At 42.7% G+C, this 14,071-nt stretch overlaps 1 protein-coding gene across 2 annotated transcripts in view; it reads left to right on the top strand.

The window, feature by feature from the left end:
- Positions 1-14,071, top strand: part of LOC147022108 (ras-associating and dilute domain-containing protein-like) — a 48,442-nt gene that overhangs the window by 30,020 nt on the left and 4,351 nt on the right. For both annotated transcript variants that reach the window (XM_085892698.1, XM_085892697.1), the window contains exons 7-12: positions 1,178-1,212; positions 4,183-4,340; positions 4,470-4,576; positions 5,000-5,234; positions 10,373-10,536; positions 10,658-10,808. In XM_085892698.1, coding sequence (XP_085748824.1) covers positions 1,178-1,212; positions 4,183-4,340; positions 4,470-4,576; positions 5,000-5,234; positions 10,373-10,536; positions 10,658-10,808 — 850 coding nt within the window. The remainder of the gene's footprint in view (positions 1-1,177; positions 1,213-4,182; positions 4,341-4,469; positions 4,577-4,999; positions 5,235-10,372; positions 10,537-10,657; positions 10,809-14,071) is intronic.

Genomic DNA, 14,071 nt, shown 5'->3' with positions numbered 1-14,071 from the left:
CCAAGTGTCGGCCTCCCCCAGCTGGGGGATGCTTACCCTTGGCGATCGCTTTGTGATTGCACATATTTCGTTTTTTTTATTTTATTTTATTTTATTTTACTGATTTTGCTCCACTTTAGCTCCTTTTGCTCTCTGAGCCCTCTGGCCCTCAGCCATAGCAATTCCAGGATGTGCATGTTCTTCCATGAACCAACTCTTGGTTAAACTTCCAAAATCCAAGCTGACTGCACGCCTCAACTCTTTTGTTCCTCACTTCTTCCATATGTGGAACCGTCTTCCAGATGCTGTTATCCCACTCTTCCCCCAGGACATCAAGCAAGTGGTTCACCGCCATCTCATGTCATCCCTGATTCTTACCCACAGTTTTATTATCCCAATTAACCTTTCCTAACCCAACCCTCTTATTTGTAGGTTGCAGTTTCTTTCCCCTCCCCCTCTCTTTCTCTCTCACTCTCTCTCCCTCTCTTATGATTTGTCCATTGTGTCCAAGAGTTGTTCTGCTGCCCAACTGTCAGTTCCTATCCTTCATCACCTTGCACTTCCATGAGTTCCAATCTTGTAAAGAAGAAAAAAAATACATTGTGGGAGCTTAAATTGATCGAGTACACTCGACAGCCTGAGCTGCAAGGTCATGGTATCCTCTTTTCATGATTGTTTTCAGAATGCAGTATTCTATTTGTCCAGCAATAGGGACATTATTGATAAATGCCCAAAATGAATTGAAGACGAGTCCACATTGTGTCTGTCATACAGCTCTTGTGACGGCCTTGATCTCATGTCCGAGATGTCCTGTTTGGACATGACCTGTATCCCAAGGGAAATTCTTTCACCTAAATTTTAACGCACAACAGCAAGCTTCCCCTCCACAGGGCCATTTATCTTCTACATAAAAGGTAATGAAACAGGACTCATCAAATGCTTTGACGCAGCTCTGGATTGTACATGTCTGAAGGTACAAGCTGTTATTGTGAGGTACAACGTGGGAAGGTTAAGCCTTTTGTTTTTGTAACCATAGGAAATTTGAACTTAAATATCATCGATTTTTGGCACATTGTTATCTCGGGATTTTAAAACTCTTTGTCCATTCTTGCTTGTTCTCAATATCTGTACGTCCCACTATCCATGAGCTTCAGGTCTCGTGTTACTGTTTCAACATTGGCTTGTTTTTCGGTTTCAGGAGCAAACAAGAGAGCTCCGGGATGCTCAGAGCAAGTAAGTTTTCTTGCTGAGTTCTGTGTAGAAATGCACAATTAGCGGTCCAGATCTTGTCATGGAAATAAGTATTTTGATCAATATAATTATATGGTGCTGTCGGAGAAAGAGGTTGCTCTTGCATTGCATATATGATAATGTTGTGGCTTGCTTATCTTGCATGGACATGACGTGTTCCAAGGCCTGACGGAGTATTTTGCGGTCACTATGTGTCATTGCACCATAGTGAGCAGGTTAGGCACATCGGCAAAATGCAGAGTATCCAGAAACACCTCATGTGTGACACGTTGCCTGTCCTTCTTCTCATGGCCATGCCGTTGACTCAATTAGAATGGTCTCGACTTGTGCCATCTGTCGCCATTCTCATAGTATCTATACGTATATTTATGATTTAATCCTAGCTAACAACAATTGCTCGTGTGTGTGTGTGTGTGTGTGTGTGTGTGTGTGTGTGTGTGTGTGTGTGTGTGTGTGTGTGTGTGTGTGTGTGTGTGTGTGTGTGTGTGTGTGTGTGTGTGTGTGTGTGTCCGTCCATAACTCCAAAACCATGAAACCTAACAGCCCCAAACTTTGCCTGCACACTAAGACAATGCCAAGGTTGTGCATGAATGAAAATTAGATGTTTGGGTCAATTAAAATACCCCTTTAGAAGATAATTAACGGTCTTATTTAGTTATCCTTTATCAAGGCGTCATCTTTGTTCAGCTCACTGTCAGCATACTGGGGTCTTAATTCACCATTTATTTGGCCTGCTTAACAATGCCTTGACTTCAAACAGGTTGCAATGGTTTCTTACAGATAACCAGCTAAAAAAATTTTTTTGCTTTCCTCACTCATGTCATCAAATGCCTCATCTTCATACCTACAAATCTCTGGATACATCAAAATGTTTAAAATGCCCATAGACGGCAGTGTTCATGCTTTTATTTTGTTTCCTCACATGGGATAACCTCTAGAATCTTGGGACTTGAGACAAATTTCAAAATTTTATCAAAAACATGTGCGGAAACGAAATAAAGCCACAAACACTCGGAGACGCTCGGACCCTTGGAGTGTCAAACAATGTCCAAATTGAACAAATTAACACTTTTTTTTTTAGCAATCGGAACTGCTGCTAAAGTCAATTCCGCAGTTTAAATTTTGAAATTTGGGTCAGTTTAACAGATTCTAGAGCTCATCGCTTTTCGGCTGTAATGCTTATTTATAAACATCCAGAGAGGACGGTGGTTATCACCAGACGGTGTTGGTCTCCAGACCCGTCCGAACAATGGTCATCTCTGGACCTATCCAGGAGGTGGTTATTTCTGGACATGTCCAGGCGGTGTTTGTCTCCAGACGTGTCCGGGCGGTGTTTGGCTCCAGACTTGTCTGGGTAGTGTTTTTCGTATGACCAGTGGAAAATGTATTTCAAATATTATTTTGTTTCCATCTTCACTGTTATTTTATGCAGAATCATTTTGATGAAACAGTATGAACTGTAATTAACGCTCCACCATACGTCTCCCTTCCCCTAACCTCACCTCATGCTTACCTCCTCCCAAAACCCCTCGCCACCCCATTCCCATACAACTCTCTGGACGTTTATGAACTTTACAGCTGATTTGCGATAAGCCTTATAATCTCTTAACCTGAACCAAATTTCAAAATTTAAACTGCAGAATTGAATGGAGCAGCACTTTTGACTGCTAAAAAGTGTTAATTTGTCCAATTTGCGCATTGTTTGATACTCCGGTCGTCTCCAGACAGTGTTTAGTATGACCCAGCCAGCAATTCCTTATCAACCATTTAATTGGAGTGCTTGCTCGAGTACTTAATCGTGGTGGGTTTCATTGATTCCAGAGTACTGTACTCTATTCCAGCCATGGAATCAAAAGGAATTGAGTAGTGAACCAGAATCGATGTTGATTCCAAGTAATTCCTACTTTATAGAAAGAAGTGTTTTTTTTTTTGTCCCTGTCGGGCATGTTCCAGTTACAAATGGCCTGGTTATGTATTAATTGAAAAGGAACATGCCAATGGGGTTCCCATTTGCAATACAGCAGCAAAAGCTAGTCACTTGCAAACTAAACACACCCCGAGGGTTTTATGGTAAAAAGCAATCGGCGTATAAATGAAAAAGGAAGACCCACTCACATCTCTCACCTGTAAATGGAGAGAGTAACCAATCATCTCTCACCTAATCAATTAAACTCAGGCGTCGAGGATTATTATATTAATAAATGGACTCCTCCCATGCTCTTCCAGCTGAAGAAAGCTGCAGAAAGCAACCGTGAAAGGCTACCCAAGGTACGCCCTTTGCCGTTTCAAACCCTTCCCAGAGTTTCAAACCTGCTGTAAAGACTTTCACAAATAGTACACACATGAGAATCCCAATGTGACACACCCCACCTTCACGACCGGGATGGTTATGATTGACAGCTCGAGGTGGTCTGTCCTATATATACATTCACCGAATAAAGTTTATTTCTATTAGATTAGGGGGATTTGTATTCATAGGTAACATTTTATTCCCAATCTCAAGGTTTGAATCGACCATATGTATGAACCACACCAGGCATGTAGACCAGACCAGGTGAGGCATACAGATCCTTCCACCCCATCTTCACAAAGGTCATTAATGAACCAGCTAGCTTTTTCCTGACAATTTGATCATAACCGGCTTATTATTCTGACGCTAGATCTGTTTCCAGAAATTTGGAATCCAAATCCTAAACATTGCTGCCTTCAATCGGATTTTCACCCAGAATCTCTGGGATGCCAGTCCCATCGCCTCACTACTTGGTAACCGCTGCATCTTGAGGCATACCTCTTAGGGGATTGCAATTTAAAGTTTATACCGGCATTGAGGCTTTTTGTATTTACTAACAGAAGCTAGCACCCATTCTCTGTTTATAATTCCCATCATCGTGTCTGTGTAAACCTGGACTTGCAAGGCCAAGGTACACTTTTATTGGTTTGTTTTGAATGCAGAGTGGAAACAACCCATGAGCAGAGGTCCAGTTCTTCATGGGCACAGTTCCTGCAACCGGCAACCATTTGGCTAGGAAATGTAGCCGAGGTCATGAGGTTCCTTCACAGGGAAGGTCCAGCTTTGGCCACCGGGAATGCAGAACAGGTGCGGACACAAGGTATGTTCCCACAAGCACAGTGAGTCACCGGATTTTGCCACTGAAGCAAGAAAAGAGAAGATTTATAAGTGCATGCATTTTAGATGTGTTGGAAGATAACCCTGCCTTGATCCTGTCTGTCTGTCCTAGGTGATCAAAAGGGTCATTCTGCAATAACGGCCGTTCGGGAAGCTTCCTCACTCCTTCAGGAAGTCGTTTTGTATCTGTTCCAGCAGACTGCCCTGTATGTTTGTAAGGTAAGCAATTCTTGAGCCAAACATAGCCAATGCTCTTCTTTAATTTTATTTTTCCTGAACTGCAACTCTCTCATTGGCTCATGAGAATTGAATGATTTCTGAGGGTTAGATGTAGGATAATCCTCACCTTAATCGTAGCCCTAATCCAAGTCTTGCTCTGACAGCTCAAAAACCCCATGATTTGCATGAGCCAACGAAAGAAACTGTGAAAAGGCTGTTTATCCTCGGAAAAAATAAACAATGCCATGTGCCCTTTGTAACATAATAGGCCACGCACGCCTTGTACTCTACAGGGGCGGGGGAGGGGGGGAGGTTTCACTTGGCTTGTGTTTGCTTGGCCTAAATTTCCCTGCTCATTTCCCACTTAATTTTTTATCGTCCTTGCTTGCTGATATTCTAAGATAGTTTCTAAATCTGCTGCAGTTATTACTTCAAGCTTTGCCGGAGTTGCTTGACAGTGGATTGGAGGTTGAACAGGGGGATGAAACGGTTGTTGAAGATGAAGTGTGCGGAAATGAGAGCGAGACTTTGGTCATCCTGAAGGGGGTCTGGAGTGCGCTTGAATATGGAGGTGTTCCGTCTGAGCTCCGGGTCCAAATGCTAACTCACATCCTGTCATTTGCCAACGCGGTGTTGTTCAATTCCCTTATGGAGAGAGGTGAGACCTTGAAGGGAATAATGGAAAGTATAAGGGACAATAAATTAATGAATGTACACAAACAAAATGTTAAATGTATGAAAAGTCTACTTAGCCCATGATGCTTACTCTCACACACTTGTACCATCATTCCTGTGTGGTGTGTTGTTTTTATTTTTTTGTGGTGAAGAAAATGGAGCACAAAAGGCTTAACATTTAAGCTGTCGATGACTTATGCGGGCAGCTCAAAAGGGGTTGGGTGGACTTTTGTTGTTGTTGTTGTTGTTGTTGTTGTTGTTGTTGTTGTTGTTGTTGTTGCTGGAATTGTTTTTTTTTTAGTGTTTTTAAAGAAATATTTAATTTTTACATTATTTAGTCCACATCTCTGGCAGTTGTCAGTGCTGAAGGGTTTGGCAGTTCACTCAAGCCGACTGGCACAGAATGCATGCTGTCCTGTCACTTCCTCACTTCTATCTCCCCCCAAATACTGGTACCTCCGAGAAATCCTTACTATAATTCACGGACCGGTGTGTGTTTGTTTGTCACACTACTCCTCACACGGTTCTGAGCCGATTACATCCAGACTTGCTACATAGGATCAGCATGGCACCAATTAGTACACAAGGTTGTTTCTATCTTTTCTGGTCGTCTTGGGGCGAGGGGAGTGGAAATGCGAATTCTCTATGTAAATGTGTATCGTGTAGCGCCGCCTCCAGGTGCGGGAAGGTATTACAAGTCTCTATCAATTTACAGTACAGTATTCCTGTCCCCACGTTTTCTCGTGCTGTGAGGTGTTTTGAATTATAAGCAGGAGGTATGTTTATGCTTCGTGCATTTTTGTTTTTTTTCGGGAGCAATTAAGGCAGCTGTCAGTTGCATATACACTGCCCAAATCGAGGTATGTGCCAGAAGAATGTGTTGCATGCTTGGACCAACATCGCCTATCGGGAGGGTACTCTACTAGTTATTCTATCAAAGCTTGTTCTCTCTCTCTCTCTCTCTCTCTCTCTCTCTCTCTCTCTCTCTCTCTCTCTCTCTCTCTCTCTCTCTCTCTCTCTCTCTCTCTCTCTCTCTCTCTCTCTCTCTCTCTCTCTCTCTCTCTCTCTCTCTCCCTCATTCACAGCTTTATCCCATCTTGTCCGTAGCTAGCGTACGAATCCTGTAGTAAGGCAGTTGCCATCAAAGAACTTGGCTTCTCCTCATGAAAGGCAAATAAATCTGTCTGAAAGCAAACTCTCAGGTAATTCCAAAAAGCCCACAACAAACTGTGGGTCCCCTCTCAGGAGAGCCAGAAAGAAACACTTGCACAACCTTGTGATTAAACTTTCATACCTGTCTACTTCCTCAAATACCTGGCAACACTTTGTCAAGTCTGTCTTTGATGCAAGCTCCCCCTCCACCCCTTCCCTCATTTCAAATGGCACAACAACCGACTCTGCTTGTGAGAAGTCGGAATATCTCAACAGTATATGTTTGCTTAAAAAAAAAAAATCACATACCCAACTCCTCACTCTCTGTACCACTTGTACCCAACTGCTCCTGAACACTGTGTCTTTCTCACTGATGAAGGTGGATACATTTCTGGCAATTCTTGACTTCGATGGCATCAGCCCCCAGGTCTTAAAACCCTGCTCTGCTGCTCTTGCGTATCCTCTTTCTGGACTGTTCACCCTATCATTTTCTTGAGGTCACCATCTCTCCACTTGAAGGTTAGCCAGCACGACTGCATTACACCAAAAGAAAAAGAGCAATCAGAGATTGCAAACCCTCACCAGGACTTCTTTTGGTTGGTGTATTTTTATAGGTTTTAGGGTAAATCCAATATGGCTGCCAAATCATGTGACCTATGATGTCATATGTGTGCCCCTTTTGTTCCATATGGATGTAGTTTTGCCTCGATCTTTTTCAGCCATTTCAGAAAAGATTTTTGGAAGGTTTAAAAAAAACAAAACAAACCAATATGGCTGCTAAATCACGTGACTGATGATGTCATTAAAAACTTTTGTTTACCATTTTATCCATAGATGACCCTCAAAAATTTTTATACTGATCAGATGTAGCGTTCTACATATGCAATTATGATGTCATAACAAAGGCACCTATGACATCATAAAAATACCACACATTCCCCATGAGGAGTACTTGTACATGTCTGTGCCACTATGTGCCACTTGTACACCCATGGCTTGGGGAACACTTGTGTGAAGTTTCCCCTCGATTTGTCCAGCCGTTCTGGAGAAGAAAATTTTTTATGGGTTTTATGGTAAATGCAATATGGTTGCCAAACCATGTGACCAATGACATCATATGTGTGAACCTTTTGTTCCTCGTGGACAGGCGATCTTACGAATAAAGTTTTACCTCGATCTGTTCAGCCACTTCAGAGAAGAAGATTTTTGAAGGTGTTTTTTTTAATTTTTAAAAGAACATGGCTGCCAAATCACGTGACCAATCCATCCATCCATTGGGTCCATACTCTGTGCAGAGCATTGGTGCTGCTTAAGCAGTCTCCTTGGCTATTGGATAGAATCCTGGACAGATCGCCACACCGACACAGGATATCAGCAAGCTAACACTCATTTTGCCGACCTCGGAAGGATGACAGGCAGAGTCAACCCCACCTGGTATTAATTCAACAGCCGAGGGGGATTTGAACTCAGGATGCTAGGATTCCAAAGATACCAAACCCACCACCCAAACCATTAAGCCAACACCAGGCATGAATCATCATCGAATGATTTCAACCAAACACTTCAGCACATGCACGTATGTAGTGCATACTTGGTATGACGTGACCGATGACATCATTAATTTTTTTTCTGTGGACCATTTTATCCCAAGATGACCCTCAAAAATTTATTTTCATACTGATCGGATGTGACGTTCCACATATGCAAGTATGACGTCATAACGGGGCACCTATGATGTCATTTAAAAATCGCACTCATTCCCATGATTTATTTTTTCCAATTTTTTTTTCCAAATCGCCAAGTCTCAATTTTTTTCCTTGGTGTAATTTCAGAGATACAGAGGTCCAAACTTTTTTCCGTTTTTCCAATATGGCTGCCATGCCACGTGAATCATGACGTCATGATTATCGTTAGAAGATTCTGCATGAGTAGTCGCACCAATGTTGAAAATTTCGTCTCAATCCGACGAGCGGTTGCGGAGAAAAACACGAAAGTTCTGTACGGACAAACAGACACACAAACAAACGGACCCAAATGCAATACCCTCTCCAAATCCTTTGGCGAGGGTAACGAGAGCAAAAACAGATCCTCTTAACTTCAGGCCTCTTACCTTACCTTCAAATTATAAGCAAAATCATGGAATCCATCATCACAGTTGAAACCAAATCTTTCCTTATCTCCAAATGGCATGATCCCAGGCCATCAGTTTGGTTTCCAACCTGGTCACTCCATCCTGGACATGCTGTATTCATTCTCCCAACAATAGATGAAGACTTTGAATCTCAGACATGTGATCAGGTCAATCTCTTTTGACATAACTCAAGCATTTGACACAGTCTGGCACTCCGACTTGCTCTCCAAACTCTCCACCCTCTCCACCTATGGCATCTGAGGCCACCTCCACTCATGGCTTCCTGACTTCCTCCACTCTTGTTACCAAGGCATGGCTCTCAAAGGGATCCTTTCATTTCCTCTCTCTGTAAAGGAACGAGTGCCCCAAAGCAGTGTTCTCAGCTCAGTCCTATTCATAATCTTCATCAATGATCTTTGTAACCCTCTGGAATATCCTCCTAATGTCTTTTCTGATTACTCCATCTTGTGCCGTTGCATCCCTAATCCTTCAGACAGCAGCGTTTTCCCTCTCTGCAGATCTTGATAGAATCAGAGCTGGTCCAACACTTCTAATATCTCTTTCAACCCTGACGCTCTTACTCTGTCTTTCTGAAAGTACCGTCTGCTGAACCATCCTATCAACTTATTCAACAAACCTATTGAAGCTATTCAGGCCATCAAACTTTTAGGTCTCACCATCTGCCACGGTCTCTCTTGTACAAACTACATATCTAAGTTGGCCTCCAAAGCCAGCCGCCAATTGAGCCATTCTCCATCGTGTCAAGTCTTTCCTTAACAAATCTGAAATTATAACAACTTACAATAAAGGCCATCTTCTGCAGCTCTATGGAATAGTACTATTCCCCTCTGGCTGGCGCCTCTGGCGAAAACCTTATACGTCTTGATGCTATGGAAACCAAGGCCTTCAAAATCAACAAAATCTCCCATGATCATGATGAAGCTGAATCTTTGGACCTGTTATTCCAGCATCACAGGCAGGTTGGTGGCTTCTGTTTTTTTTACAGACTTTTTTTTTCTGGTCTTCCACCCCGTGACCTTTCTGTGCAGGTTTCTTCAGGTATACATGGTCCACCAGCAACACCCTCCCCCCCCTTTCCCCCTTCTCCCACTGCCATACCCATCTCTTTCCAAATTTCATGTTTTTCCTTCCAAACTGTTTGTTTCTGTATCCATCTTTTCCACCCTATGCATCTTCCCATACTCCTCATTCCTCCCCACATCCCATATTTATCCAAGTCTCCCTCTATTTTGTCCCTTAACTTTGCTGTCAATGTATTTCCCACCTCCTCCTGGTGTTCATTTTGTTCTGTTGTGGCCTGATCCATTCTGTGTTCTAGCTCTTCTTCCACGAGCTTTGACTTTGTTCAGAAATAAATAAATAAAGAGAACAAAACAAAACAACTTCCTCAATGTGTTCAACGTCATTCTTCCCTCCAATGTTTCAAGATTGCTTTCATCACTTCAGTTCATCCCCCTTTCATACTCTTGATCTTTTCTACCCCCATGAACTTTCCCCAAGCCATTTGTAATTGAGTTGTTGAGATGCAGTGGTGAAATCGCTTGATTTCATGGTTTGTTTTTAATTGGAAAATTTATGGCACACAGTATTTGATGCCATATTTATGACATATTTAAATGCCCCTCTCCACCCTAGAATCAGCAAAACATGGTAACCATTTGGGAGGTGTCGGGGAGAGGTTGTAATTTGTCAGGTTTTAAACATTTTCAGGTCTTTATAATTTTTGTTTCCTTTGATTTTTCATAATTTCCTTAATACAACTCCTTTTCTTCCTTTTTCCCCACATATACTACCCACCTGTTCAACCATCATGAAAGGAACTGAAGAGGGGTTTGAACACAAACCTGGGTTGCGCCAGGAATTGTCATCCATAATAAGCTGGTGCCATGCACTGGGACTGGGGCTTACCGCTCGCTCTGCCCTTGGGAATACCCTGTGTGTAGCAGCAGCTTTGGCAGCACCCCTTGAGGCCATTTTGGAGGTAGGAACCTCTTAAATTGGGAGCCGTCTTTTTTTTTTTCCTTCTCTTTGTCTTTATGTTTTCCCTCTGGAAATGCCACATCCTGGTTTCAACGTTGACGTGCGCACCGCCATGTGTACAGGGAACGTGGACATCCCTCCGGCAGCAACTTGAGGACCTGCACCCTGCACAACTGCATGCATTGTTGACTTATTACAAGGTGCCTCTCTCTGTGAAACGCCCGAGTGCTTGGCTGCCCATCGCTGAAGAACAAATCCAGGCTCTGAGCACTGGCAAGACTGATTTGTATACAGTCCCATATGCTACATGTGTATATGCTATGAAATGTGCTCTATTACAGACAATATAACAGTAGATAGTGAAAATGTGTGTATTTGGTGTGTGTTACAGTAAGTGTGCCATTATTGTCTCATCTGCCGTTTTTGAATGTGATCGCTTGCAGAAAGGAATCCATGTAAATGCTGGACAAGGCTGAAGCGTCACCATAAACATATGGCATGGCATGACCTTGTCCAGGAGTCAAGGCTTGAGTAAACAGAGAAATACAGTTTTTTTATGGATAGATACTGATTAATTTCCAATGTGTGTGCTTGAAATCTACCAGGTGGGAAAGGAACAAACTACCTGTAGATAGGCGCAAAACTAGGTTGAGCAATATTTGTTATTATTCCTCTTTCACACATTGTATAAAACATACAAGATGGTGCAAGCACAAAAAAACTCACGAACATTTAAGATTATATCTAAACTTCATAAAATAAATGAACATTTCTATGTATAAGTCTTATCTGTATAAATGATATTATGACATTCAGAGGTGTGTCGGGGGGGGGGGGGGTGGAGTCCATAGTTTGTCTGTACATCTGTCCATGTTTCTTATAGTTCTTAGAACCTTTTTTAAAAACTGCATGAAGGATATGTGAAAGGGTTAAGTTATCCTTTGTACAGCTCATTGGTAGGATGAGCATTGTCTATTTTAGACTAGACAGGTTAAGGTGTTCTCCCATGTCAAACTGGGCAGTGCTGGGAAAGGGAGAGTGGTGTTGCGGTGCTTTTCCCTTCCACTAATGAAAGGAGAAGGCTCCTCCTCACAGTTGTTTGTCAACATTTGGGAGGGAGGCCTTGGACCGTCTCTGAGCCATGATTGTTTGGATGTCTGGGTGAGTGATTGGTCCGCTGTGCCTGTGATGGAGGGAACACCTTTGGGTCTTGATTGCTGGACCCCTCAGGGTGACCGCCACCCCCATGTCTGGTGAATGTTTGGCCTCAAGGACGGGGAGGGTGGAGACTTGCCGCAGGTTTTGGGTCAGGGCTAAAAGCACGTGTCCTACACTGGGACCATCTTTTCTCTCCTGTAGCCTCCCTCCCACTGCCTATGGTGCCGTGTGCTGTATTCATCTCTAACTTTCTTTTTTCCTCACTTGTTCTGGTTCAGAGTGAATGACAGTTCTGTATGTGGTGCCATAGCTTGAGTTAGTCTGCTTTATGATAAGTTATTGCCTTTAATAATTGTGCTTGTTGTCATTTTGTGTCAGGAATCTGTGCCATCTGTCATTGTATTAATTAATTAATTTCTAAGGCTGCGTGTGCATTTGTCGTTCCTGTCATTTTTCCGCGCCAATGATTCGGCTTATTGATAGCCCTTGGAGGGATTAAATTGTTAATCACTTGGTTTAATTAGCCAAGATGTCTTAACGATGCTGCCCACAACCACTCAGGTGTCACTCAAATAAATTGGCCGAGTGTACAGTCATCGGTGGAATCGTTAGATCCCAGAGTGTACAGTTCCCACGAATAACCGCGGTTCTGGGTGGGGCCGCCATCCACGCGGCAATATGAATGCTCATGATATCGACTTTCAAGATATATTTTGAAAGACAATTTCCATTAATCTGACAATCCTCTTCCTTCCCCAAACAGCAACAAGCAACAACAGATTAATGCTCAGACAACGAATGACTAAATAACATTAATAAGAGCACAGTAAGAATTATGATAATCATTCGTAGTACATGTGCCAAGTCTGGAGACGGCGATGATTCACGAGCAATGTACACGGTTCGTCTTTTTTATTTTTTGACCTTCGAGGGGACGCCACGGGCAAACTGGCGGGAATCGGGAAAAATGTAAATGATGAAAGTTGTAGTACTCGAAGAGCACTACTTGCATACCAACTTTCATTCGAAACAGTCGAAAACCCTGGGAGCTCGATGCCCAATTTATTGATTTTTTTTTTGACATTTTCTAAATTCTTGACCTTGTGACCTTGACCTTGGGACGAAAATGAAAAATTGAGCTCCGTGGGGCTATGCGGGTGCCATTGGGCTAACCAAATACCGAAACCCTGCCAGATTCGACAAACCCCCTCGGAGAAGATGTAACTTGAAACCGGCTACCCCCTAAAAACACATGTTTTTTGGGCGTGGCTCCGCCCATAATTGGTGCACCACGCCCATTCTCAGAAAAACACAACTAGATCATGATACAAACGTTGCACCCAAATTTTATCAGGATCGGATCAAAACCCATGGAGCTATGCTCGGGACAGACAGACAGACAGACAGACAGACAAGCCGGTAGGTGGACATGGGTTGTCGGCCGTTGCTAGGCAACGGAGGGGTCCATAGCAACGGTTCTTTCTCACACATAACTAGGACATACCATGAACCTACCATACCAGTTTCATGTATATCTGACTCATAGTCTCTGAGATATAACGAACTTCGTTTTTTTTATTGTTTTCGACCAGGGTTCATTCAAAGTCTATCTTCTCCGACAGTTTTCATAGGATCCGGCTGGAAATTTTTGACAATATGGCTGAATGTACTTCCCACAGTCGCTCGTGGCCCGATATTTATTTATTTTTTTTTCGAAAAAATTAATTTTTTATGATTTTTCAAAAATTTAATAGTCCCGTTGCTTGGCAATGGTGGTGTCCATAGCAACGGTTCTCATTTGCACACAACTTGGTCATGGTATGAACCTACCAACCAAGTTTCATCGAAATCGCCATTGTATTAACTGAAATCGCCATTTTAAATCCTGATAATAAGGGTAGAACAAATCTCAAATTTTTTTTTTCGACGAGCTCGACTACCTAACACACACCCATAACGAATATAGTGGTCACTTCCTTACTCGTGAACCAATAAAACACAAGCAAATGACACAGTCGATGGCTTTTAACTGGTTGCAGAAACTTCCACTTACAATATAAGAGATTAGTTGCATGCGACTCATCTGTACAACAACTCGCTAAGGTGTAGACCGGCTTTCCCCACCTCCCTCTCCTCCCCCTTAATTGACGCCATTTTTACCTCCATTACCGAAAGTGGACGGACGTTACGTTTTCACCCCTATCTGTTTGTCTGTCTATGAGCAGGATATCTGAAAAAGTTATGCACGGATTCGGACGATTTGGTGGACAGGTTGTGTGTGTGACAATAAAGATTTGATTCGATTTTGGTGAAGATCTGAATCTGGATCTGGATCTGAGAATTTTTTAAGTGATTCTTCACCATTGAGTGATTGGGAG

The sequence above is a fragment of the Eptatretus burgeri genome, chromosome 8 (genome assembly GCF_056783735.1).
Source record: "Eptatretus burgeri isolate ZD-2024b chromosome 8, Ebu_testis_v1, whole genome shotgun sequence".
In the NCBI taxonomy this organism is placed as follows: Eukaryota; Metazoa; Chordata; class Myxini; order Myxiniformes; family Myxinidae; genus Eptatretus; species Eptatretus burgeri.
Note: the sequence above shows the minus strand (reverse complement) of the source record. Positions and strands in the feature narration are given on the sequence as shown.